Here is a 26,404-nt window from a genome sequence, read left to right on the forward strand (position 1 = left end):
TCATGAGACGAATCCATTAAATCTAATTAGTTCATAACTTGACCATATTATGCTTAAATTAATTAGATTTAATAGATTCGTATTGTGAATTAGCACTGGCTTATACAATTAATTTTTATAGTTAGTTTATATTTGATCCTTTATTTGGTATTCAAATATTTAATATCACTCGTACTAAAACAATTAAAACAATTAGTCCCTCCTCTTCTTTTGCGTCCGGCTCAAGATCGGCTGCAAGCTCGCTAGTCTAGCTTTTTGCTGACTGGCTGCTGCACCTTTACGTATAATTTGTTTCATCGTGCCTAGCTTCATGTTAAATAGTACTTCTTTGTTCTCAACTGAACAATCCAGGTACCTAACTGCAAAAATGTAACTACCGACCTGAGCATGCCAGCCACGATGCAGACCACGACTCCTGGTCCCACGAGTCCGCCGCACCGCACCAGCGCGGCAATTTCGATGCACGTTCCATGTACAGAAAATTCCTTTACCCATATATCCGCACGGGCTTGACTTGTATTGACTCGCGGTCGCGGTGTCCAAATTCCACTTCTGCCCCTCGAGCTTGTAGGAACCCATCCTCGTACCAGTTCGCGAAGCCCCAGGGGGGCAAAACCGCCACGACCCCTTGATCTCCCCGTCCATGGCACGCACCCAGTATAACTACCCCCGCTGCGGCTTTATTAGCGAGACACTCGAAGGGGATTCGCTCCGGAAACAAAATCCGGAACCCTCACGCTCGCGCGTTCGATCGATCGACCGGCAGCCGCGATGGATTACGAGCGCGGAGGTGGTGGCGGCGGCGGGCGCGGGCGCGGTAGGGGGCGTGGCGGCGGCGGCGGAGGCCGCGGCGGTGGTGGATACGGGCGGCACGGGGATGGCCGCGGCGGAGGCGGGTACGGCGGTGGCGGTGGAGGAGGAGGGGGATACGGGTATGACGAAGGAGGAGGCTACGGCGGGGACCGCGGATACCACGGCCCTCGCGGAGGCGGAGGGGGCGGATATGGCGCTGGCGCGGGCGGCCGCGGAGGGCGCGGCCCCGGTGCGGGCGGCGGGCAGGCGTACGGGCCCGGCGGTGGGCGCGGCGGGAGAGCGTGGGCGCCGGGGTCGAGTTCCGGGAGAGGCCGTGGAGGCGGTGGCGGCGCGGAGTACGCCCCCGTCGCCAGGGCACCTGCGCAGGCGCCTGCAGTGAGGGGAATGGCGCCCAAGGACAAGGAGGCGCCGAGTTCGTCGGGATCCGTTGGTAAGTGCTTCTCCGGATTTACTCGCGCGAACCGTGCTGCTTGTTACAGTGCTTTGTTCTTGTGTTCCGAAAATTATGGTTCCCTGATGGTTGACTAGGATACTCTGTTTTCTTTCTCTGCTATTTATATATGCGCGTTTCTCCACGGCGGTCGATGGTAGAGTAGGCGCCGTTATCATGTGGAATTGGGGGTATTGCGATTGCAATATTTGCCGTCTGCCTGCTGATTCGTTCGCATGATCTAGATTAGAGTACAATCCATGGTTTTCTGTTTCTGAATCGAGGTTTAGAGTTGTAGATGAGTTAAGTTCTCCAGGTTTATGAATCAGGTTTTAGATTCAAATGTGGAGGATCTCTCTGCATGGCGATACCTGTTCACAGGTTTATGATGCATTAGGGCTATATAGTGGTCAGCTTTTTGCGGTTACTGCCTGTGTCCATATGACTCGTTCATGTTTTTGCTCGAAGAGGTCCCGGCAATACTGCTTTATGTCTTTTGTGACACTCACATCTAGTCGCTTTAGTTTCCCTTTGATTAGCAAGTAATCTACTGGTTTTACTTTTTGTTTTTTGCTTGTTTGTTTAGCATGTAGTCTTCTTTTGCCGTAGCTCAGCATCCTTTCTGGGTTGTCCCCTGTCCTTGTTAATGCAATGCCTGATTTTCAAAAAGAAAAAGAAAAACTGTTTCATGTGACAAAGCATGATGGTGAAGTGGTGGTCAGAGTCTACACACTGAAAAACAGAGAAGAATTTTTTCCTATTCGCAAAGTTTCCCATTCCTGCCATTTTGAGATCAGAATTGAAAAAATAAGGATACACCTAACATGAAAAAAGAACTAGAAGAAAACCATTTGGAGAGGAGCCTTTTTTCTTGCCAGATTCATCTTTCTAAGGTTCAGGTTGATGATTACTTGTATCATTTGACAAGTGTATCTAGGAAGCACTCGGAACTGGTGAAACCATGGTCCATTTGTCTGACAATGAAAAAAACATTTTTCTTGTGCTTTCATAGTATTGTAGTATTGTACAACTAGGCTTGGCAGATGCCAATAGAAATTGCATATTCATAAGCTTGGAGAATTATAATTAACTTTTGGACTTATTATGGAACAAAAGATTGTTATCGAGGAGAAATTTGTTTGTAATTTGGTAAAATTATGGAACATAAGATTGCGATCGAGGAGAAATTTGTTTGTAATTTGGTAAAATGTATGTCATATATTTACTCCCACCATTTTAAGTTGGGACATTGTTGGGCCAAAACAGTTTATTAAGGGGTACCATAGCTTGGTTAGTCTTTGCTTATTTAACTTCATACTTAGTTTTTTAATGTAAATTTGACTTGGCTGTTCCTAATTGCTCTGCCTTCCTTTTCTTGCAGAACGCATTGGCCCCAGTCAATTGGCAAGAGTAGAACCTTCAGCATCATCACTTGTTGCTATGTCTTCTGCTGGCACACGAGTGCCAATGCAAAGACCTGACCGTGGAGGCTCATCATTTCAAGCAAAGGTCAAACTTTTGGTGAACCACTTCATTGTCAACTACCGGCAGGCATCAACCATTTTTCACTATGACATAGACATTAAGCTTGATCAAGCTTCACCCAAGGCTTCAGGCAAGGAGCTCTCCAAGGCCGAGTTTCTTTCTGTGAAGGATGAGCTCTTCAAGGACACCGACTTTCGGCGTCTTTCGTCATGTGTTGCTTATGATGGCGGAAGAAATCTATTCACTTCTGCTGAACTGCCGGAAGGTTTATTCCGTGTGAGAGTTCGGTCCAAGACTTACATTGTATCAGTAGATTTAAAGAAGAAGATGCCATTAAGTCAACTCTCAGAGTTACCTGTGCCTAGAGAGGTTTTGCAGGGTCTTGATGTCATTGTGCGCGAGGCCTCTAGATGGCGCAAGATTATCGTTGGTAAAGGATTTTACTCACCAGATAACAGTCTAGACATTGGGCAGGGTGCTGTGGCTCTGAAAGGAGCCCAACAGACGCTTAAACATACTCAGCAAGGGCTGATCCTATGTGTTGACTACTCAGTGATGCCATTTTATAAAGCTGGGCCAGTGATGGATCTTGTTGAGAAGATAGTGGGGCGCCTTGATTACAAGACAACTCTGAACAAGAGGCAAGTGGAAAATTTGGAGTATGAGCTTAAAGGCCGGCGTGTGACTGTGATTCACCGCAGGACTAATCAGAAGTACACTGTGCAAGGTTTGACACCCTTGCCTGCCAGCCAGTTGACCTTTGTGGATGCTGAAACTGGCCAAACAAAGAGGCTTGTCGAGTATTTTGCTCAGAAACATGTCAAGGTGATTGAGTATCAGATGCTTCCATGCCTGGATCTGAGCAAGAGCAAGGACAAACCAAATCATGTGCCGATTGAGCTTTGCACTCTTCTTGAAGGGCAGAGGTATCCAAAGGCAAACTTGGATAAGAATTCTGATAGAACACTAAAATCGGAGGCCCTAATTCCTGCATTTAAGCGGAGGAAGGAGATTCTGGACTTGGTGAATGCTAGAGATGGACCTTGCAGGTACTGTTTTTTCTGTCTGTTCGTCCTTTTCTTGAATACTCTGTTCCTTTGTCAACCTAAAAACTTGAGGTACTGCTATGCTTAACTGTCAGCGAAATTTAGATGCAATGCAGTTGAATTTATTAGTAACTTTTGGGTTATTCATTTTTCTGCAATAAATAATGTCCATTCATCGGAACTCATCTGTACCTGTAACCATACTATTGGTTCTCTTTGTCTAATTTGTTTGCTGCCATTTTTTCTCCGAACATAACCTGAACCTACATCTAATTTCTAGGACAGCAAACGAAGTGATGGCCTTTTCTTTTCAACGGAATATGTGATGTTTATATGTTACTAATTGTCATTTCATTTACAGTGGTGAGATAGCACATCAATTTGGGATTTCCTTGGATGTACAAATGACTGAAGTGACGGGTAGGATCCTTCCCCCACCCAACCTAAAACTTGGCACATCCAATGGCCAGACCTGCAAATTCAGTATCGATCAGGAGAGCTGCCAGTGGAACCTTATGAAGAAGAAACTAGTAGAGGGCCGGGATCTTCAGTGCTGGGGCATTGTCGACTTCAGTGCACGTCCGTCTCACCCCAGGCAGGAATCCCTCAATGGAAGGATGTTTGTTGAAAAGATCGTGAGGAAGTGCTGTGACCTCGGCATCCGGATGAACACTAATCCATGCTTCGTGCACATATCGGAAATGGAAGTGCTCTCTGATCCACATCGACTGCATGAGGAGCTAAACAAAGCAAAACAAGCTGCAGTGAGCAAGAAGCAGAGGCTGCAGCTCCTGTTCTGCCCAATGTCCGAGCAGCATTCAGGTTACAAGACACTGAAGCTGATTTGTGACACGCAGCTGGGGATCCTGACCCAGTGTTTCCTGAGCAACCTTGCGAACAAGCAGCAGGGACAGGACCAGTACATGACCAACCTTGCTCTCAAGATCAACGGCAAGCTTGGGGGCAGCAACGTCCAGCTGTTTGACTCGCTCCCACGGGTCAGCGGCGTGCCTTTCATGTTCATCGGGGCTGACGTTAACCATCCGTCACCCGGGAACGTGGAGAGCCCATCAATCGCAGCTGTGGTCGCGTCTATCAACTCTGGCGTCAACAAGTACGCATCAAGAATCCGCGCCCAGCCACACCGCTGCGAGGTGATCCAACAGCTTGGTGAGATCTGCCTGGAGCTGATCGGAGTTTTTGAGAAGCAGAACCGCGTGAAGCCGCAGAGGATCATCTACTTCCGCGACGGTGTGAGCGACGGGCAGTTCGACATGGTCCTGAACGAGGAGCTGGCGGACATGGAGAAGGTGATCAAGGTGAACGGCTACTCGCCAACCATCACCGTGATCGTGGCCAAGAAGAGGCACCACACGCGGCTGTTCCCCAAGGACCAGGGCCAGCTGCAGACGAGGAACGGCAACGTGCCGCCCGGCACGGTGGTGGACACGGGCGTGGTGGACCCGTCGGCGTACGACTTCTACCTCTGCAGCCACAATGGGCTACTAGGGACGAGCCGGCCGACGCACTACTACAGCCTGGTGGACGAGCACGGCTTCGGCTCGGACGACCTGCAGAAGCTGATCTACAACCTGTGCTTCGTGTTCGCTCGGTGCACCAAGCCGGTGTCGCTGGCGACGCCTGTCTACTACGCCGACCTTGCGGCCTACCGCGGCAGGCTCTACTACGAGGCGGGCGTGAAGTCGGGAACCTTTGAAGTCGGGAACTTCCCGAGGCTGCACAAGGACCTGGAGGACAACATGTTCTTCATCTGATACCAGTTTTTTTTTTCACCGGTGTCGTGGAGCATGGTCTGTGGTAGATCCTGCTGCGTTTGTTGGTCGTGTCTTTTATTTCGTACTGCAGTGAGTGACGTTCACTTTTAACTATACTTGTGTTGCGTTTTCGTCACGTTTGAAAGTTGAAACAGTGATGATCTGGTGTAAATATGGTTTGAGTTGACGAATCTTTGGTGAACCGCTGCATTGTACAGACACTGTATGACAGCATATGGGCGAAAAGGAGGCATAGTCTTTGCGAGTTCTTAATAGACTGTTGTACATCACTGCACCGTCATTTCCTTCTGTAAAATACTCCCTTTGTTCTAATTTGTTGGTCGTTTTGGCATCTAGATATACATTATATCTACATACATTGTAAAATTTATATATCTTAATTTATCAAAACGACCTACAATTTGGAACGGAGGAAGCAGATATATTGCAGGTTCCATTGATATGCATCCGGGTCAGGTTATCGAGTTCAGAGCTGGACAAGGTCTGGTGCAGGTGGCGGAGTGCAGAAGCGTCAGGCGCCGCACCCCAACCAGAGCTGGCGAAGAGGCTTGTTAGCAGCAGACGTGTCCAACTCCAACCTGGCATTTGTACGCGATCATTCTAAAAGACTTCTGTCTGTCATCAACGATGTATTCATATACCAACGCACGGAGTTCATACTGTTAGAACGTACGCGACAGTTCTATTTTTGTCGCAGCATTCATCCATATCTTTACGATGAATTGTGAAATTTTAAACATCTGCTGCACACCAAGCTAACAGAGTTCCAACTGAAGGGTGAAAAACATCATACACAATTGAAGGTCAACAAACCTGCACGTCTTATACTGTGCCGTCAGCACATAAAAGAATAGTGCGTTCATCTTCCTTGCGAGCAACCTAACCTAGTATTCACAGATAGCCAAATCATATACAGAAGCCCCCCTTTTGCGATGTTGAAGGGGGTGGAAAACATCAGACCCTACACTAGGCTACTAACACCGAGCTCCACCAAACATCAGGCAGCTCATGATAATGAAAATGGAAGACAGAAAACCTGCCACCGAGTGTTCAGCAGTCATGGGAGGCTATTGCTGCCTACCCAATACCGATATTCTAGGCGGTGCAATCAAAGAAAATCCCACACCGGTATTGACGACTGACCCTCGTCACCATTCTGATGATCGATTTGGGGTGCTGTCTCCACGAATTGCAATGCATGCATATCACCAGGATATCCCTGCAGGAGTGTAGGCATTTTGAAAGATTAAAAAATAGCAAATTTTCAACATAGTGCGCATATGTAATTTGATTATATGCAAGATAGCTTCACAGAGGAAAAGAAGATCAAATGCTACGAGAAAAAATAAATCCAGGATATACTTCTCTACAAGCAACAATAATCTCTAGAACTCACTTGGGTTAGTTGACCATTCCCAGGAAATGGCTGCTGCTGCAAGGTTGAAACCGAGGAGGCCTGCAGGCAACACGAACCTGAGAATCTTGATGCTTAATTAACATGATAAGAAATTTCAAATTAGAGACGAACACAGACCTGACCAAACTGATTCAAATTGTCGTGAAGGTTATGTGAGATACCAAGACCAAAGTTGTGACCAAGTACATAATGCCCCTGCACGATGAAAGCATCAGCTAATGTGCTATTTTTCCAGAGCAACAAGGAGCATATGGTAATACTTGGCACCCTACTTAAGGACTCACATGCATTAATTGATCTGGAATGAACGGGTTTGAAGTATTCCTTGGTTCTGCTTGTATACTTCCTGGTGTAATATTCATCTCTCCACTTGGTCCACCCTTTGTTTCATCAGATTGCCCTACATTAATGATAATAAATAAAATATTTAGAATGCTCAGATATACATGCAGAACACAAAAGCTATAAATCCACAAGGAATCCATGTATACACACCTGTTCTCGCTTTCTTTCGTTTATTGGTTTCCGGATCATTTCTGCGCCGAGTGACTTCACACTTCTTTCCAGTAGAACCTAGAGCTTCATGGCTACTATTTAGTAGATAGTCATTCTGGGCCATGTGAGTTAATTGGTCTGTAAAGGAATGTCCAGATGACTTGTCAGCCAGAGTAGATCGCAAAGTTCCTTCTACTTCTGCAAGAAGTAGATCTGACTGGCTTGCCATCAGTGCAAATGTCTCTATGTTCTCTGCAGCCTTAGCAGCAATCTTATAGAACAAGCGGCAAAGGGCTGCATAACGTCCTGGAATGGAAGATTCTGTGTCACTGTCAAAATTAAATCCATCAGCTTCATCCATTGTCACCAACTTTGCATCTTTCCTCCACCTCTTCAGAAAGTACTGTGGGGGAATCTCTTTAACATTCCTCAGCTCGTATACTTTTAATATATGGCAGCATAGCAGTCCAGCATTTTCAAACCTTTTGCATGTACATGCAACCGTACCATTTGATGAGTCAAAACGCACAAGCTGGTCCTTGGTCTTGTTCTTGACAGTAACCATATATTCAGAAAGAGAGCCAAACTCCCCACAACCATAAGCCATACAGTCCATACTTAGTTCACATTCCCTTCTAAATAAGTCAAAAGTTATTGGGGTATACAAATTCGCAGCCTGCCATAGGAATGGCAGAGGTATTCTTGGCACCCCTTGATTAGCTTGGTAATCAGCTTGCATCTCTTCTTGTCTCCTCTTCTCTGCTGAACATTGAAAAAACTTCAAAAAAGAGGATAGATCTGTATCAGAGCCCAAGTACTCTTTGAGCCTAGTGCCAGCATTTTCAGCATGTACCATGCTTTGAATATCCCCAGAGAATATTTGCCGATTGTATGGCATGGCCCAATGTTCCCGATCTTCATAAAGCTTAATTAATAATTCATTCTCTCTAAGGTTGTATTTCTCCATTATCATATTCCATGTGTCAACAAACTCCTGTTCATCCTCGATATCAAATACACAGTGTCTAAAATCATGTGTGAACTCTTCAGAAGTACTAAACATATGTGCTACAGACTTAACAGCACTCTGGTATATTTGCCACATGCAGAAACGGTGCATAGTACCAGGCCAAGTAAGACCCAGCGCTTCCTTCAAAGGCCCAGATCGATCAGTCAAAATTGTCTTTGGGTGTTTTCCACACATGGCACTCTTAAAAGTCTCAAGAAGCCACTTAAAAGACTCAACAGTTTCATCATATAGAAAAGCCGCACCAAATATGACCATTTGCCTATGATGGTTCATACCTAGAAACAAAGCTAAGGGCCTGCTGCAGTCATTGTGCTTGTAGATCATGTCAAAGCAGACCACATCGCAGAAATAGTGATAGTCCATGATTGACCTTGCATCAGCCCAGAAGACATTAGCCACTTTGTCATTTTCATCCACCTGAATTGCATAGTAGAACGATGGATTATCACTTTTCATTCTTCGAAAATAATCCATCAGGGCTCTGAGATCCCCTGATTTCATATCTTTGGTGGACTTGGACCGAAGATAATTCTTGTACCCTGGAGGAATGCCGCTAGCTTGGCTTCCAGGTTGGGCCTTGGCCAACATTCTCTGTGATTTCAACATCTCAATATCAAATGGTGCAGCAAGCTGGTGATTGTGATCCTCCACAAATTCTGTGACCCTATATTTACCACTAGGTGTTAACTTTATAGCAATACGTGCAGGGCAACCCATCCTTGTCTCTGGGCGAGGTTTCTTGGCATCATTCTTTGAGCGAAGTCCCTCCCTAGAACAGATATAGACCCTTGACCTGTTGGAATTTTTAGAAGTTTTATCCAGCCATCCTTTCCGGACACTAAATCCCATATTTCCTGCATAACTAACATAATACTCGTATACTTTTTCTTCATTCTCAAAGACCATTCCAACTATGGGCACTCCTCCAGCATTTGAGACGACTTCTGGTGGCAATTCTGGCTCTTCTTCTGCCTTTCCTTCAGGATTATCTGCAGTCTGGGGGAAAACTAAAGCTCTTACAGAACAGAAGTGTGGACAACTAAGTCTATACGAGCTCATCTTTCGTAGTATTGTGCAAAGCTCTGACACAAACTTGTGATCATTTTGACACAAACAGAGCGAACATATCAATCTTAGCAATTCTACTTATCTACTGCACTAGTTCATTTATGCAATCAATATAACCCACTAGACACTCAAGCATACGAGCCAAGACATAAACATTTCTGACATTAAAACTGCAATGTTAAGACAAAGTTCTGCCTAGTTACCACATGGCAAAATTCATACAAAAAATAGCCTCTGTTTTTCTTTCAGGAACGTTAAATCAGCCTATTTGCAAGGATATCCCAGACTGTACCTGGGCATCCTCCTTGCCGAGGAACTTCCCTCCAGCACCCCTCCGTCGTCGCTCCGCCAGAGCCTGCCTCGATGGGACCTGCTACCACCAGCAGCAGAAGCAACCGCCAAAGAAACATGTCAGCTTCAGCCTGATTGTGCGCTCCTCAATCCAATCACCCCACTAAACTAAGCTCTCGTCAAACGAATCGCACCTTGCTCGCCGCGCGGTTGACGGCCTGGCGGCCGCTCCGCTTTTGCATGTACCGGAGGATGATGTCCCGGCGCTCCTCGTGCGTGTAGCGGGAGACGCGGATTCCCAGCTCGCGAAGCAGCCGCGACGGATGGGAAGAAGGCAGCCCAGCCTCGGACCCGTCCGTTTCGTCTTCGGCAGCGCGCGTTTCCTGGCCGCCGGCCTTGGGCTGGCTCTTGGGAAAGGCACAGCGCTTCTTGGAACTGGAGAGGTCGAGGTAGGTACGCACGATGTGGGAGATACGGGAGGTCGGGTGACGACGCTGGGTGGGCTCCAGTGATGGGGTTGGCGCTGGTTCGCCGGCGGCGGCAGGGTCGCCGGAAGTGGATGGGGTGGCCATGGTGGTGGACCAGTGGTGGGATCGCCCGGGGGGGGGGGGGGGGGGGGGGAAGTGTTGGGGGGACGAAGCCTGGGGGCTGGGGGATCGAGCGGAAAGGTCGGGGTGCATGACATGTGGGCCCATGGCCTCAGTCCTTTAGAGGAGTTATACGTAGGATCCGCCTGTCAGTGAGAGTGTCCGTGTTCCAACTGGCCCCCTTTTGCTTTTCAATGTTTTTCTGTCCTGAGGTACATTTTACAAAGTTGACAGTTACCAGTATAAAGCATCCCATGGGTATGGTGAAAAAAAATCCAGTGATCAACAAATGGAATGAATAACCCAACAAAAATTCCCAATCACTCGGGTCATCGAACAAATACAGAAATATAGAACACATGTTCTGTGATCACCATTCTGCTTACACTTGGCAGTTAAAAAACTGCAAAAGAACAGTTTGTACAACTTTCTACAAAAGGAATGCACCTCAAGAGATTTGCAACCGAATTTACAGCAGGAAGACATGAATGACGGAATGTGAATGCATGCTAAATCAAACAGACCAAAGTTTCCAATAGTTATGAGTTCTTTTTTCTTTTCAGTCACAGCTCCAGGTTATTGAGGATGGACAGTTCAAATTAAGGTGGCCTATATACAGATGTTTGCAATCTGATCTTGAGACCTATGAAAGAGTTTTATTCCAACAAATTGCTTCCCTGCAAACAAATGGCATAAAGTAGGCAAGATTAGCTGACCAGAACATTAGATTCCTCAGTCGTAGATGTAGAATGAACAAACCTGCTTGATTTAGAGAAGAAAAAGAACACAGCCTCTGACAGATGTTCATGATTGGTTGCGATTAAGCATATTCTGGAAAGAAATGTATAAATCTTTGTGCTCGACTCCAAAAATCCCTTCTGCTTTTGACAGGGTGTCCTGCAGATATTATCAAGTAAAAATCATTGCACTGACATATTTCCTGGACATTGATGAGTTTGCTCAACCATGAAAATAGTGGCAGATTATGCTACCTCTCGTGATTGTTTCTGAGCATTAAACTCCTTGATGTTCGCCAAAAATGCTCCAAATTGCTCATAAGAAAGTCTCGTCCTGGTCAATTGTAGGCACAAACAGTAAGAGAAAAAAAAACTAATAATTGCTGCAAAAGGTTACAGGAATAGAAACGAACCGTGCTTGTCGAAAGAACTCCTTTCCATCTATACGAGGCCGCCCTGGAAACAGGAAATATCGCGATGTCCTCAGCAGGGTCCATATACATAACTGATATTTGCATTGATAGATTGTCACTTTCTCGAACCTGTGAATGAGCGGCGTTGAGGAGGAGATGTAGGTGCTGAATACTGATGACTCGATCCTTGCCATGATGAAAATGCTGATTGACCCTCAGATTGAGATCTTGTAGGCGAAGTTGGACCAGATAAGAACTTGGGAGAGGATGGGCCAGTTGAATATGATCGGGGGGAACCACCAGAGGATGAAATCATAGGTGTTGAATCAGGAGTTACTTTTTGAGGTATGTATGGCGTGATCGAGAACTGGTATCCTGTAAATGCTTCCTATGTAAGTGGTTATGCTCAGAATAGAGTTCATACATTGACATAGTTTAGCTGTTCAGTGGTGAGACTGAATTACCTCCACCATGAGTGGATTCTGTTTTTGTAGATCTGCTGGAAGTATCTGAAGAAGAGTAACTGCTTGAAACTTCATCTATAAAGTCATTTAAATTTTTAAAAACAAAAGAATGTATCAAGCATGCAGTTAAGGCTATGTAATTTAACAAAAGATGCTATAAAAACTGCAAGGATGTTAAATGGCACCTTTCCAAGAGGGGACCCGGGCAGTCAAATTATCCTCTGCATCATGTTCCAGACCGGTTTCAGACAATTGCTGCGGAATATGCAAATAAAAATCATTTGCTAAGACAAAAGTTGCAGCAGAAGTGAAGGCTTAAAAGATGACAACAAATCTTGAATAAGAGTGAAAGAAACATTTGATCGATACAACTCACCAATAAATTATCTTCACTCAATGATTTCATCAACTGTTTCTTAAATGCCTCCAGCTGCAAAGAAAGAATGACCTCTGGTAATTTGGTAACTAGCAAGGTGCATTTTTCATGTTGAATAGAAAGAGTTTGACAAAATTCATGCCATTGGAATACCCTGTCAGACTCATACTGTCATACATATGCGATCATTCAAGGTATAGCAAATAACTAGTTTATGATTCATCGAGCAGAGTCCGGAAGAGTAATACTCTACTAAAAAACTTCACATTCAACTATTCCAGTTTCCACAACACTGTGCGTGAAACTGCAAAACAAGGTAACTAACAGTAAAGTAGTAACCAAACCTTTTCTTGCTTCTAGTTTCCTATCAGATCAGTTTCTACAAATCTGGGCCGATAGTTTGACATCTCTACCATTTCATGTTCAAAATTCTTTACTCCTGGCTGGTTCTCAAAAAGATCATCAAGCTAATCTACGATGCAATCTCAGGGGCAGTAAAATTGCAGCTATATTCCAAGAGGCCTGATTTTCCAACTGCACCAAATCTTCCATATAGACTGAAGTTATAGAAAGACTTTCAATGTCAGAATAATTTTGCAGCCCATGCTAAGCTGAACCATCCGACGGAGTCAGAAATTCCCTAACATGTATCCTTTAAATCACCGAGACCAGTCAAAGGCTGTATGAGTAAGTCAAGCATTAAAACTAAAGCGGTACAAAAATCAAACATAGTCCCCAGTCCCCAGTGCGATGAACACTACGCTTACAGGTCTACAACACACCATAGTGAACAAAACTGGCTCTTTCCACACTACAAACAATGCTAGACATACATATCATCCAAATCTATAAAAATCCAGTGCACACTTAGCCCATCTTACCAAGTGCCCAGAATCACGGTTACTGGAAAGCACAACTCTGACATAAACAAGCAAACAAGACTAAGAAAATAATGCTTCAATCAAAGTCACCAACAATTCTACTAACTGTACACTCAAAACACAACTGTCGTCAAAATTCACAGGCTTTTCGTTACAATCCGTGCTAAAAATTAAATGTACTAAACAGAATTCAGAGAATTCGCAGTGAAAGAGACCTAGAAAGTTAGTAAAGGTCGCACCTTTGCCAAGTTCCTCGCCAGCTTCTTGGCCGTCGCGGCGAGCGAGTCCCTCTCCTTCGCCAGTTTCACCTGCACGCCAAGGATCCGAGGGCAAGAAGCTAAGTACAAGTCATAAAACTACGGACACTGGTAGAATTACGGCGATAGGGAGCTTACGTTCTCATCGAGGGCGGCGGCCAGGCGGGCGCGGAGGTCGGCCTCGATGCGGTCGCGGTCGGCGAGGTCACGGCGGAGGCGCGCGGCGTCGGCCTCGAGGCGGGAGACGCGGGAGGCGATGGCCATGGAGGTGATCTTGCGCGCCACGTCCAGCTGCTCGTACGGGTCGGTGGGGATCACGGCCAGGATCTCGTCTGGAAGGTGGAAGTCCACGCCCGCCGCCGACGCTAACGCCTCGTGCCTCGCCATCGCCGCCGCCGGGGACGGGTAGGTTGGCTAGTTCCTGAAGGCCGTGGCGGTGGTCGCCGGCGTCGGGGAAGAAAAGAAGTGGAAATTAAAGTTTTTTATTTTTTTTTTGACGCGAACGTGTGATTTGTGATGGGGATGGGTTTGCCTGGCTGTACACTGTTGGGTGTTCAGTGTTCCAAACCATTTTCTCACTCAATTTTTCTTTTAGCATCTTTTGATTTTTCTCTGTAGATGCTTTTGGCCGTGTACACCATATTACAAGTATTTCTTTTTGTTGGTAGTAGCAGTTAGAGCCATTCCTCACGATAAACAATGGTTAGCATCTTTTTTTTAAAAAAAAAGAAGATAGACATGGGGTGGTAGCAATAATGCAACCATATAACGTTTCAAAAAAAAATGCTACCATATAAAAAAAGAAATACCGGTAAAGCAGTACTGCATATACTGGTTACACATGTACAGCTGTATTCGTAAAATGTTTAAAGGTAGATCAAATTCTCCTTTTGCTTTGTAGGAGTAGGCAATAATCACATGTTTTCAGTTAAAAAAAGATTATACATGTGATTTTTCTCTCCAATGAATAAAGGCATGAGTATGCAAAAAAAAATTCCCAGACTAACCTAACAAGAGTGGTGGAGCACAAAAGTTCAGTCAGTGCTCCATATTTTCTTCGACATCCCAAAAGGTCTAGAAAGAAAAAGAAAACACGTGCGAATAATAATAGCCACAAGGCCGAAACTCCAGAAAGAAGGTGCTACGATCATCCTCTGCTGGCCCGGCCCATAATATCCTGGCGAGAGTAGATGCACTCTCACGGGCCTGGCCCAACTTGGTTGCGCAGGCGCGGCAACGGGCAAGGCAGAGCGCGTGAGATGTCGCGCTGGGGCGATGGGGATTAGTACCACCTCGCTAGTCGAGTTGCGCTGCACGCCGAGGGAAAAGCATATAAGGGAGGCCAGGGAGACCTGGACGAGGCACGCAGCTGCGCGGTGAGCACAGAGCGAACTATTCTTTCGCCTTTTACTAAAGAATACCGTGTGCGCGCCGCAAATAGCAGCATACGCCAATTTTTGGAGGGGATTCTCCTTTCTGGAGGGCCCCCACAATTCGAAATTCAAATATTTAATGCTATTAGTTTCATAAATGTAGTGCTGCTATGCTATAATAGCTCCGTGGGCTGATCAGTGTGGTTATGCTGAACTGTTGGTTTATACAGGTCGCAAGAGGGGTTTGGTCTAAATTTTGTAGCCCTTGCCTTTGGTTCCTGATGTGAAGAAGATGCGATATGAAAAGGATCATTTCGCAGGACACCACATGGCTCATATAACTTAGCAGAAAAGCGAGTTCATATAACCAAAAGCGGTTTCATATTATATTCCAAAATCCAAAGGACGCTAGGTACACAGGTTCGCCGAGACGAGACTATGATCCTAAACTGCGCTGGACTACTGGAGTGTTAGCTTGGATCTTTGTACATCATGGACCCTGCCATCATATCCATCTCCATTGCTTCGAAAAACAAACAGTCGAGATTGGGCCACCTGGTTCTGACGTCAGACACCACCAACTCCCAACATCAAGCAAAATATCAACCAATATGTATAGCTGTTCATCCAAAAGTAATTCAACTGAAGATGTGAGTAAGCATCCTGTCAGACTATACACAGACCATAGTTTGAACATTGCTAATCTTGTTCACTTTACAGACCGCACGCCAACAGTTCTGACTTTAAACTTATACTGCGGCAACTCTTCTTCTTCTTCATCATCCTCATCTTCACTTGAATCATCTTCAACCCTGTCCCACTTCGAGTAATCAAGACCTGAATGGCCCTTTGGTTTTGGAATGGCCTCCCAGCCCTGGGGTTTCGATGGCAGAATGGGAGCAACATTAACCTTCTGAGGTTCAGTTGCAGGTTTTCTGTCGAGAATAGGTCCATTTGAAGGTTTGTTCTCGAGAACCAGTTCAGTTTCAGGTTTGTCAGGCTTAGTGATAGAAGTCTCAATCTTCTGATGTCCTTTTGGAGGAAGCTCTTCCTTTTCTTCTTCAAGATACAGGGACTCCTCTTCACACTCAGGAATTGGGGCCAGTGACTTCAAAACAACACAGCAGATGGGCCAAAAAAGGTCAGCTAAGTAAACAAGTCCTTAACAGCTTGAATTATTTGAGGCATTCAGGAGAAGTGGGGCAAAAGCGGAAGATTTGTAAGCTGATGGCGAAATAGAAAGATATGGGCAAGAAAATTACAAATGACCAATATAACCTTTTCTTTCTTGCAAAGTTCTGCTCATTTTCATTTGTAAATGAATTATTCAGGAAAGCTGATTTTTTTTTATGATCCAATTACAACGCATGTCAGGGCAAAAGGTATGAGGGTAAACCAAAGGAAATTAATGGGAGAGAGTGAAACGTACTAGCTGTGTCTTCAATCGTGCCTGTAGGTTCCGATATGCTTCAGATGATGGATTTATCTCAATGAGCCTGTTGACATCAAATAGAGCTGACTGATAATCTTTCAGAGTAACCAGAGTCTGCGCACGCAGCATCAAAGCTCCGGCATGCTCCCTATCCAACTCAAGGACAGATGTACACTCTTCTGCTGCCTATACCAGACATTGCAAATGGAGAATTCAGTGCTAATGATAAAAACAATAATGTAGAAAAGGGAACAATAAATGAAGTCTGCAGTCCCAGATGATTCAAGAAAAATATCGACTGTTACTATATAGGATCAGCTAAGTCATAACTTTCGCCCCTTACTAGCTAATTCAGGTTTCAGTATCATTCTGCCCACGCTCATAGGAGATCAGGAAATAAGCTGTTTGTCCGTCCCAAAAATTTCAGGTACTGAAGGAGATCATTCACTTAGTGTCATTCAAAGATTTAGTCGCTTTCAGTGTTTTGTACTTTCAGGTACCATGCCTAGTCCATTTGTAGTACTTTCTGCTATTTTTGGTATGGCAACAGCAAGCTTTCATAAGCTCTGCAGCTTCTCAAGTTCAGTCCAAACATTCTAATGGACCGGACCTTAGAACACAAAATTTACCAGCAACTGAGCTAAATGCGCAGAGATCACCATAAAGCTAGATTGAAGATTAGAACAGCTTCACACAACAGTATCACTCCATTAAGGCATGCGTAGCGTATATATTCCAAATTACTCATCAAAATAGTTGTATTACCACACGTAAACAGAATCTACGAGCACCAAATCGCCGGTATTCCTGAAATCCGGAACCAATCAGGATCTGTATGTATGGCTAAAAAACGATCTTTTTTTTACCCCACTCTGACACTTGGAAGCGCCCAAGGGACCACAATCGCCACCGAAGCAAAGTCAAATCAAAGCACCACGCAATCCTCCGCGAAGGAAAGCAACCCAGAGCAGAGGAGCCGGACGGACCTTGTGGAAGTCGTGGAGCTTGAGGTGGCATGCGGCGCGGTTGCTGTGGAGCGCGATGCGCTGGGCCGGGCCCCGCGCCGCCGCCAGCGCCGCGGAGTAGAGCTCCAGCGCCTCCCGGTGGCGGCCGCCCCGGTAGAGCTCGTGCGCCCTCTCCACCTCCGCCGCGCCCGCGCCCGCCATCGCCCGCGCCCGCGCGGAGAACCCGGCGGCGATTCGGGGTCGGATGGATCGGAGGCTGGTTTGGGGCAGGGATTGGGGGGGATGGATAATCACGAGGGGAGGAGAATGGAGATGATGGCGAGAGGAGGGGGAGATTTGAATGTGGTTGGATGCCTGGACGGTTGCGGGTTGTTGGGTTTCGCTGCCCGCGACCGCGCGAGGAATCACGGCTCCTGGGGGTTATCTACCGGAAATGACGGGTTTGCCCCCCTTCCTTAAACCTCGAACCTTCCAAGATTTCCGGATGCCTTCGTGCAGGACACAGATGCACTTCGTTTTTATGTGTTTTCTTTTTTTTTCGAGGATTTTTTATGCCACACGGTGATAAATCGTATAATTACATTACTAATTATAAATCCTAACAATGATGGCATGTTTCAGTTTTGCCACAGATGTTCTTTTTTTTTGGGAATTTTCAAGCTCGATCTCGATCTCGTTGAGCGCGGTCGATGCTGCTACCGTTAGTTGTTAGCTAACGGTCCTCAGCACGCTTAGCTGCTAACACTGATTGTGCTCTGCTCATCACAACCACCCAATTAGCCCATGTGACTTCACGCTAAGGCGTGTTAGTGGCCTATGTTTTTTTATGGAAAACTTTGCTCTAGACTTTTCATGATCTTTAGCTATGTAAAACAAATAAAAAAGGTAGTGGGAAGACCTGCATGGGATGCATGGCATTGAACAATTAAGAAGCATACCATGGTACACGCCACACCTCAGTAGACCTTTTCTGTATCACATGCCGGAAAGGTCAGCCGGACACGGCTCGTACGCCCATTCCAAAATCCCAACAGGGAGAGAACAAAAACATTATACAATACTAAAGCACCTGCACCAGCCCACCAGGCATGTGATGCATGCCAAAGATATTCAGACGTGTAGTGTAACGCGGCCACCGACGAGAACGAGATCGTGCCATCGTGCAGCAGCAGCGAGCAGGCAATGCAAGGCAGACCTGGCGGCGACACGCACGCTATCCCATTCTTGATGGGAACAAACCCACCGACGGCATTGCCACCCCATCGGTGGATCACCTGCCCTCGTCGATGATGGAGGTGAACAGCGGCGACGGGAGCACCGGCGTGGCGTCCCCAGGCTCCGGGCTCGCCAAGTGGACGCCGCCGCCGTGGTGGACGCCGGAGGACGGCTGCGTGGACGACGACCCGACCTGGGTACTCGAGAAGCTGCCGCTGCCGACGACCTTCACCTGCCACTCCGTGATGTAGCTCGGCTTGGTCACTTCCTCAGCCATGTCGGCGGCATCTCCGGTGAGCATGGAGACCACCTTCGACATGGGGGGGCGCTTGTGGGGCGCGCCCTGGGTGCAGTGGAGCGCGGCGCGGATGACGCGCAGGACCTCGTCGCCGTTGTACTCGGTTAGCTTGGGGTCCACGAAGTCCAGCGGGCGCCCGTTTTCGTACAGTTCCCACACCTGAAAAGGATTCAGAATTTGAGATGTCACATTAAGGCAACATTAAACTACAGTGTATCAGCATTATTTCTCCACCACTACAAAAATAAATTTGACTGAAAACAGTTAGCTCTTGCACTGCTACCGGATTCACAATCAAGCTTCTACGACAAGCACATTATATTCCAGCATAGCAAAAAGAAGCAAAACGCACTAATGCCTTGAGGATGCATATTGAGAATTCCAGATATGCAGTGAAAAACCAAGCTATGTGTAGGGCTTAAAAGTAAATATACTGATCTTACCCTTTCAAAAATATAAGTCGTGTTTTCCTCAAATGTATTTTGATAGTTTGATTCACCAGCAACAATCTCCAATGCGACCACGCCAAATGCAAACACATCAACCTTCTCAGTCATATGACCTCTCATGGCGTACTCGGGTGCGAGATAACCACTAGATGATACAGTCAAAGACAACAAAGAAACAACTGCCATTAACTTACATTTGCAAATAACATAACACTATATTCAAAGTAGAGATGAAAAATACACTTACAATGTGCCAGCAACTTTTGTGCTGACATGGGTCTTTTTGTCATCATAAAGCTTGGCAAGCCCAAAATCCGAGATCTTCGGATTAAGATCAGCATCCAGTAACACATTACTGGCCTTTATGTCCCTGTGCACAATGCGGATGGTAGACTCCTCATGGAGATAAGCAATACCCCTTGCTATGCCCAAACATATCTCAAATCGCGTCGGCCAATCTAGATGTAAGCCTTCCTTCTCTGAATATAAAGACTCAGACATTTTAAATTTCTGCATTAAAGTTGCACTCCATATCATGTCAGATCAGAATAAGTCATACCAAACAAGGCATGATCAAGGCTCCCATTCTCCAGGTACTCATAAACCAACAATGGCGTGTTGCTCTCAAGGCAGCAACCATACAACCTCACAAGGTTACGGTGCTGCACCCGAGATATGGTTTCTATTTCAGCAGCAAATTGCTTTTTCCCCTGATTAGAGGATTGAGAGAGCTGCTTCACGGCCACCACTCTTCCATCGCTCAACTTACCCTGCAAGAAAGTTGCATATCTTTACTATTATGCAAGGTATTTCATAGCTCAGGCCAAGGTTTGCTTATGAGAACACTTGAAAAGCATCAGTTTAGGGGAGCGGAGGTGAAACTGGGTAGTCATTGGACCAGCCCAGCCCAGCCCAGGTTCGAATTCTCACGGTGCCGTCCTCGCTAGAATTTTGAGGGCAGGCATTGGCCACACAAATCATAGAGAAAACCTGGTCCCTAGCATCCTGTGACGCAGGGGGGCTTATCCTAGCCACTAGCCCCTAAAGCATTAGTTTATGATAAATGTCATATCCTGACTTTTGTGTGTAGTACTATTTAGAGTATCAGGAAACAACATTTAAGCTTTCATAAGTTCATACATCAGATTATACACTAGATAACTAGAAGGACAAACCTTGTAAACTGATCCGTATCCTCCTTCACCAAGTAGGTTACCAGAACAGAAGTTTTCCGTACCTGACCTAAGCTCACCATAATTAAAGACATTTGGCCTTCCAACTATGGTGTACAATTCTGCAAGGTCAGAAATAGTTTATTAGCATAATTTCCGTATGCAGTCAAGTGCACAATGGGATATTAGTATATCCAGTACCTTCTAGCTCTAACAATAGTTTTCTCCTTTTCTGACACCATAAGAAGATCCCGGCTAGTGCGATCAATGCAACAACTGAAACACCAACTACAACTCCAACAATCACACCAGTCTTACTGTTGCTCTTGCTGTCTGCAGAACTACGCACCGTAGGGACAAAATCTGAAAGAGGATAATGTGAATCTGAGCCTTTATCATGGGTGTTCTATGTTTGTTCTACTTTTGATTCGAAATGGCATAAATTCAACTCAAATTAGGCTGATTAATCAGTTGTATTTGTCTATGTTTACTTTTCCATACTACCGCCAGTCAAGAAAACTTTGACTAATAACTTTTAGTAACATATGCAGTTGCAACGATACAACATGAACATACCAGTGCCAACAAATCTCCATGTGCTGATTCATCTATTAAATATAACAGTTTTATCAAAATTTTAAATTTTTAAAATTATGTATACCACACCAACAAGTTCCTTTTTTGTGTGAGTACACTAGTATGCATTGGTCAATACTCCAAGATGTCATTATGGGTAATAGTATAACTGCAATGTAGAACAAAGAGTTTAAGTTTAGGTGAGTACTTGGAATTGCACTCAGAGCCGATACTGCAGGCCCATAGTATCCCTTAGAAGGAATGCAGCAAGTACCCTTCCCAGCCCAAAAGAGATGAATCTCAAGGAAGTTTTTGGTCACTGGAACAACATACTGCTTCTTAACAACAGTGAAAGATTTCCCTCCTGATGTCTTTCTAATGTCAAAGTTCTGCTCCTTGCGCTCGCCCTAAACAAGCATGAAGTATCAAGGCACAAAATATCATATGAATTAAAAGTATCAGATGCCAGCCAGATATAAGTTTGTAGCCACCTGGATGTAGATATCAAAAACCCTCCTTCCTCTGCTTGTCCAGGACTGTATGTCTGGAAAGTCAACCTCTGCAAATTGAAGTGTAACGTTGTAGTTTCCATTCTCAAGTCCAATGCCATAGTATCTCAGAGATGATGGTGACATCCTTGCTGTTTGGAACAGTGCAGAATCTAGCGTGTTATCAAACTGGCGTGAACTATAGATTATGTAACTTCCATTGGGTGCATTCGTGAATAATCCAACGCTGCTAACACCCCATGTGGGTGCACCCGCCACGTAGTATGATGCAGCTCCAAGATTAGCATTATCAGCCTGATACATAGAATTATCTGAACCTGATATGGTTCTGCTACCACCACAGTCCACAGCAAAAGAGGCAGCTGCATGCAATTTATCAAAACAGTGCTTAATTGAAATATGCAATTACAAGTCCAACATTATGGAATAGACACATGCTCGAAATTCCAAAGGGTTAAAGCATTACACTGTGGAGAACCGAGAAAGCAAGGAGTATTGCGCTGAAGACAGTCCAATCCCCATGGCAAAACACTGCAGATGAAATGTTTTACTATTTTGAGTTCTGATTACAAACTAAGACGGAGAACTTACTTTTATGCTAGCCTTAACAATAACAGGGAGGATGAACTGTCATTCACCTGTTATTGGAGCTATCCATCACAAAGTTGTTGGCCACCAAATTCCTTAGTACAAAGTAGAACACATGGGGAAAATTAGCTATTACTGTTCAATTGAACCAGGCAGGCTTTGTGCCCAATAAATAAGTGGTATATTTTCATGAAAGAAGTTTCAGAACACAAACATACAATTGTAATTTTTTCTCAGTAGCCCATGAAGGAAAGTTTCCTGAGAGATGGTTGTATGAAAAATCTCTGCAAAAAGGTACAGAAAAGGTGAACTTCTGATTGCAGCAAGTGTGCCAAAACAAAGAGAATGTGAACATACAAATTGGTCAGCAAGGGACTTTTTGTGGCAGGCAGACTTCCCGAAAGGCTATTATTCCCAAGAAATCTGATTCCATCACATTTTGGAAGTAGAATATTTGCAAATATCATCAGAAGATTAAAAGGAAAGAAAAACAGAGGTCATTCAAACAAGTTATGAAAACTTTTGCAAGTAATGCTTACAAATAACTAAGTGATGGAAGATTCAAAATCGATTGAGGTATTTGTCCTGTGATATTGTTGAAACTCAGGTCCCTGTGATAAAGAGGAAATTTAGCATTAGAAAACAAAACGGACAAAGTTCAACATAAAGTTAAAGTATAATTTATCACTTGATGTGATTTTCTGACAAGGGGAACATGCTTACAATAAGCTTAAATTTCCAAATTTGGAGAAGTCTACTGATGCTAGTGTATCAGATATCTTGCTGTTCCTCAACACTCTGCAAGATGGAACCTTAAATGTTTAGGCTCTTAAACTTGAGAAAAAATATATATAAAGTGGAGGGCACATGTCGTACAGTTCACCCAGAGATGTCATGTTGCCAATGAATGCCAGTGGAGAGCTTCCATTTACTATTTCACCTATTCTTCTGTTACATGGGAAGAAATAATGCCTTAGTTACTGCCATTATCTTATCTTTGCAACGATAACAATCCTACAGTCACAAAAACTACCAGGGACTCACAATTTTGATAACTTGACAAGATTAGAAAGGCTTCTGGGAATGGGGCCTTGAAAAGAATTCCCTTGAAGCCTCCTGGAATTTCAAATATATTAGGTTAGTAAAGTAATATCTATGCTAGTTCCTAATGAAAAAATAATTGTGCTATAAAAAAAAGATGATGCAGGTGTATATGCAACATCTTGCACTTCTCCAAAACAATGAATGGCTTTCCTTACTATTGGTGTTGAGAAAACAATTTGCAAATATTGAGATCTTAGTGGTTGTCAAATATAGATCTTACAGGTCGGTCAAGTTAGTCAAGCTCCCAAGATAATCAGGTATCTGCCCAGTGAAATTATTGTCTGATGCCCACCTGGAAGCAAGATGACAAGGGTTTGTAAGATTATTGGTTTCTACCTCAGAAGAAAGAAGAAATCCACGAGTTGATATCTTATGTTACAAAATTACAAGATTGAGAGATTCTTCAGTTGCGACAATGTCGACGGTAGAGGACCACTGAAGTCGTTACTATCAATGTATCTGCAACTCAAAGATGGATAGCATTTTTCAGTCATATTATGCACATATTTGTCACTTTAAAAGGTAAATAAAGCATAGATGATTATGTATAAGACATGTAAAGTGACCAAATAGACAGCTTACATTTGTCGAAGTTTTGTCAATTTCCCCAGCTCGTCTGGAAGTGTGCCATTAAAATTATTTGAGCCCAATGCCCTAAAGGAATTAATTAATCAAACTAGTTTAGCTCCAAAAAGATGTCCAAAACGAAGTGCTGTTAAGTACTTTTTTTACATTCGAATAACATGATTGGAGGATCTTACAGTGATACGAGATTGGTAAGATTTCCAAGCTCCTTTGGGATAGGTCCAGATAATGCATTGATGCCCACAGTCCTTGTGATTTACAAGTAAAAGAATGTAAGATTTCTTGAACGCAGGAACTGCAGCACCCTTTTGAGTTCAGAGTATTACATGGATTCCAGAGCAGTTAGTTCTCCAATGAATGCTGGTAATGGCCCAGTGAAGTAATTTTTTCTCAGGTCCCTGAAATGTTAAGCAGCGTTAATCTTGCACGTCTCACGCGGAGACCAGATTGGATGAATTGTTTTAATTCATGATTTTAATGACTTGTGGTAGATTTCTGAAGTCAATATGAATTTGAAAAACTCAATGCACACTGCAGTACTAAGGTTCGAGCCCCCCTTGGGTTGAATATTAGATGTCTAAGGCAAAGATTTCTAATGCCATAGGCACAAGCTACCTTAAACAAACAGACATTATACGTACTCTAATTCTGACAAGAGAAAATAAATACGTGGTCCTGGACACTGAGCAACAGACAAATCAGCAGCAAAACAAATTAGCGACTGTGGTTGTGGGCTGTGGCAGCTGACGTGACGCATAATGGCCGCAACGACGACTGACTCTACTTCTACCTTAGGTTACACATGAGCAATTGCAGAGCCCAGAGGGTGAAGGAGTAAAAGTCTGAACATTAAAGGAGTAAAAAGTCTGAACATCACCACCGAGCAAAGCCTCGGTTTGAAGTCGGAACGCAAGCGGGGGCACTTCTGTTCCTCCGTCCAGCAAGAGGTACCCGAGCGTCTTCTCCGTCGAAGAGCACTGGTACGCGCCCAGCGACGGCTGCGGCAGCGAGCGGCGGCCGGTGACCTCTCCGCCATTTTAGTTTTGGGGGCTAAATCGGAGTGGAGCGGAAACGGTGGAGACCTTGCGCGCATTGTGCAAGTAGAAGTGGTAAAGTGTTAGCAGGCCGGACTGATTCGGAGAGCCCAATTCCTTGCTGGCCCAATGGGCTTTTCCTAACAGAAGTTATCTGCAGTGCTTCAGCTGCTACAACCACCTTCCCCCGATAAAACACACTACCAACCGAAAAATGATCAAACTTTAACATGAAATCCCATGAACAAGATTGGAGAATAAGGGACGTCACAGCTGGAGAAAAATTTGGCATTGCTCAGAAACCATTCTTAGTTTTAGACAGGCTAGGCGTGTTGATCAAAGTAGTAATAAGTCATCAAAGTTGACAGCACATACAGCTTTCTGAGGTGAGTGAGGTTCCGGAGCTCCTCTGGGATCGGACCAACCGCGTCCAGCGTGTTTATCTTGCTGCACCACCATCAAAGGGAGGGATTGAAAAATCTGATGAACCTGAAGAGAGAGCTAAGGAAGTAGTAGCATGGACAGTCCCAAGAACCAGCAGCAGCTCTGGGAGCACTCACAATCTGGTGACGTGGCAGAGCGTGTTGTTCTGGTCGGAGCAGTCGCACTTGATGGCCGGGTTGAAGGCCGGGTTGTCGTCGAGCTGCGTGTCGTCCGTCGCCGCGCCGCTGCAGGGGTTCCCGCTGATGTTCCACGACGGCGGCGCGCTCAGCCCCAGCTTGCCCAGGATCGCGTTCACCGCCGCCGCTGGACGCACGCACGCACAGCAATCAAAATCAAAGCCTCCCATCGACCATGAACAACCACCTTTCACTTCTAGAGCTCCGTCGAGCGAGACACGTACCTTCGACCGGATCAGTCTGCGGCGGCGCCGGCTGAGCCTGAGCCGCCGCCCTCCACGAATTCAGAAGCAGCAGGAACAGCAGCACGGGGAAGACAGAGGCATGGAGGAAACCGCAGCAGCTCAGCCTGGGCTTCATCTCTCCCTGCCCAGCCCGAGCCCCACCCTCTCTGCTCCCTTCAGATTTCTCTAAAACAAGTGGTGGATCGAACAAAGGAAGCCGGCAAAAGCGTCATGGGCTCACACCTCACAGTTATGGAACCATTCAATGATGCGGTGATGTGGGGTAACCAATTTGCCTATATGAAATTGGCGCCACCGATACTGTACTACTAAATTGCTTGTTAAGCAGGAGCTGCTAGCTTGCTACTCTGGCAAGCGGAGTGATCAGGCTGATTAGGTGGTGATTGCTGGATTAGCTGAATTTGGTGGCGTGGTTTCAGATTGGACCTCTATGATTTAGCAGCTCAGTTTCAAATGACTGAAGTGGAAGGGACCTAGCGTCCTAGCTAACCTAAGGTGACAAGACAGAGGTCCAACGAATCCAGTACACTCCTGCGATTTTGTGTTCAAGTCTAACATTGCTCTCTGACTCTCTCTCTCTCTCTCTCTGCGCATATATATATATATATATAGGACGAGTGAGCAGTCGTCAGTTTTTTTCAAGGACATCCCTA

The 26,404-nt window shown here is 45.2% G+C and overlaps 5 protein-coding genes and 1 non-coding gene across 7 annotated transcripts; 2 read left to right on the forward strand and 4 right to left on the reverse strand.

Annotated features, from left to right (window-relative positions):
* Positions 1-605: 605 nt before the first annotated feature.
* Positions 606-5,850, forward strand: LOC112899798 (protein argonaute 2-like). The gene is made up of 3 exons (XM_025968406.1): positions 606-1,243; positions 2,625-3,777; positions 4,136-5,850. Exons 1-3 carry the CDS (start codon positions 772-774, stop codon positions 5,547-5,549), a joined length of 3,039 nt encoding a protein of 1,012 aa, XP_025824191.1. The 5' UTR covers positions 606-771; the 3' UTR covers positions 5,550-5,850.
* A 476-nt stretch (positions 5,851-6,326) lies between these two features.
* On the reverse strand, positions 6,327-10,465 carry LOC112900462 (protein FAR1-RELATED SEQUENCE 5-like). The gene is made up of 7 exons (XM_025969327.1): positions 10,066-10,465; positions 9,873-9,950; positions 7,483-9,508; positions 7,272-7,387; positions 7,105-7,182; positions 6,967-7,026; positions 6,327-6,789 (listed from the first exon to the last, which is right to left on the reverse strand). Exons 1-7 carry the CDS (start codon positions 10,441-10,443, stop codon positions 6,679-6,681), a joined length of 2,847 nt encoding a protein of 948 aa, XP_025825112.1. The 5' UTR covers positions 10,444-10,465; the 3' UTR covers positions 6,327-6,678.
* Positions 10,466-10,753: 288 nt separating this feature from the next.
* On the reverse strand, positions 10,754-14,097 carry LOC112898904 (uncharacterized protein At4g15545-like). Of its 2 annotated transcripts, none has more exons than XM_025967215.1 (10): positions 13,725-14,097; positions 13,569-13,637; positions 12,449-12,502; positions 12,258-12,327; positions 12,073-12,117; positions 11,738-11,983; positions 11,609-11,651; positions 11,451-11,529; positions 11,218-11,355; positions 10,754-11,135 (listed from the first exon to the last, which is right to left on the reverse strand). In XM_025967215.1, exons 1-9 carry the CDS (start codon positions 13,971-13,973, stop codon positions 11,263-11,265), a joined length of 948 nt encoding a protein of 315 aa, XP_025823000.1. In that variant the 5' UTR covers positions 13,974-14,097; the 3' UTR covers positions 10,754-11,135; positions 11,218-11,262. The 2 variants fall into 2 exon arrangements, with proteins under 2 accessions (XP_025823000.1, XP_025822999.1); XM_025967214.1 differs by having other exon boundaries at positions 12,073-12,147; positions 13,725-14,096.
* Positions 14,098-14,953: 856 nt separating this feature from the next.
* LOC112901788 lies at positions 14,954-15,072 on the forward strand. The gene has a single exon (XR_003230367.1). It is a non-coding gene; the product is annotated as a U5 spliceosomal RNA (small nuclear RNA).
* Positions 15,073-15,317: 245 nt separating this feature from the next.
* Positions 15,318-17,736, reverse strand: LOC112898738 (mitochondrial import receptor subunit TOM34). The gene is made up of 3 exons (XM_025967017.1): positions 17,378-17,736; positions 16,389-16,577; positions 15,318-16,067 (listed from the first exon to the last, which is right to left on the reverse strand). Exons 1-3 carry the CDS (start codon positions 17,555-17,557, stop codon positions 15,669-15,671), a joined length of 768 nt encoding a protein of 255 aa, XP_025822802.1. The 5' UTR covers positions 17,558-17,736; the 3' UTR covers positions 15,318-15,668.
* A 506-nt stretch (positions 17,737-18,242) lies between these two features.
* LOC112901350 (probable LRR receptor-like serine/threonine-protein kinase At1g56130) lies at positions 18,243-26,139 on the reverse strand. The gene is made up of 24 exons (XM_025970247.1): positions 25,731-26,139; positions 25,447-25,633; positions 25,262-25,333; positions 24,179-24,250; positions 24,029-24,100; positions 23,850-23,921; positions 23,655-23,726; positions 23,488-23,559; positions 23,208-23,279; positions 23,040-23,111; positions 22,887-22,961; positions 22,703-22,774; positions 22,521-22,586; positions 22,382-22,447; positions 22,214-22,258; positions 22,042-22,106; positions 21,558-21,937; positions 21,275-21,473; positions 20,692-20,853; positions 20,494-20,612; positions 19,878-20,088; positions 19,566-19,797; positions 19,313-19,463; positions 18,243-19,028 (listed from the first exon to the last, which is right to left on the reverse strand). Exons 1-24 carry the CDS (start codon positions 25,864-25,866, stop codon positions 18,627-18,629), a joined length of 3,144 nt encoding a protein of 1,047 aa, XP_025826032.1. The 5' UTR covers positions 25,867-26,139; the 3' UTR covers positions 18,243-18,626.
* Positions 26,140-26,404: the final 265 nt, after the last annotated feature.

This window comes from Panicum hallii, chromosome 7 (assembly GCF_002211085.1).
Source record: "Panicum hallii strain FIL2 chromosome 7, PHallii_v3.1, whole genome shotgun sequence".
Classification (NCBI taxonomy): Eukaryota; Viridiplantae; Streptophyta; class Magnoliopsida; order Poales; family Poaceae; genus Panicum; species Panicum hallii.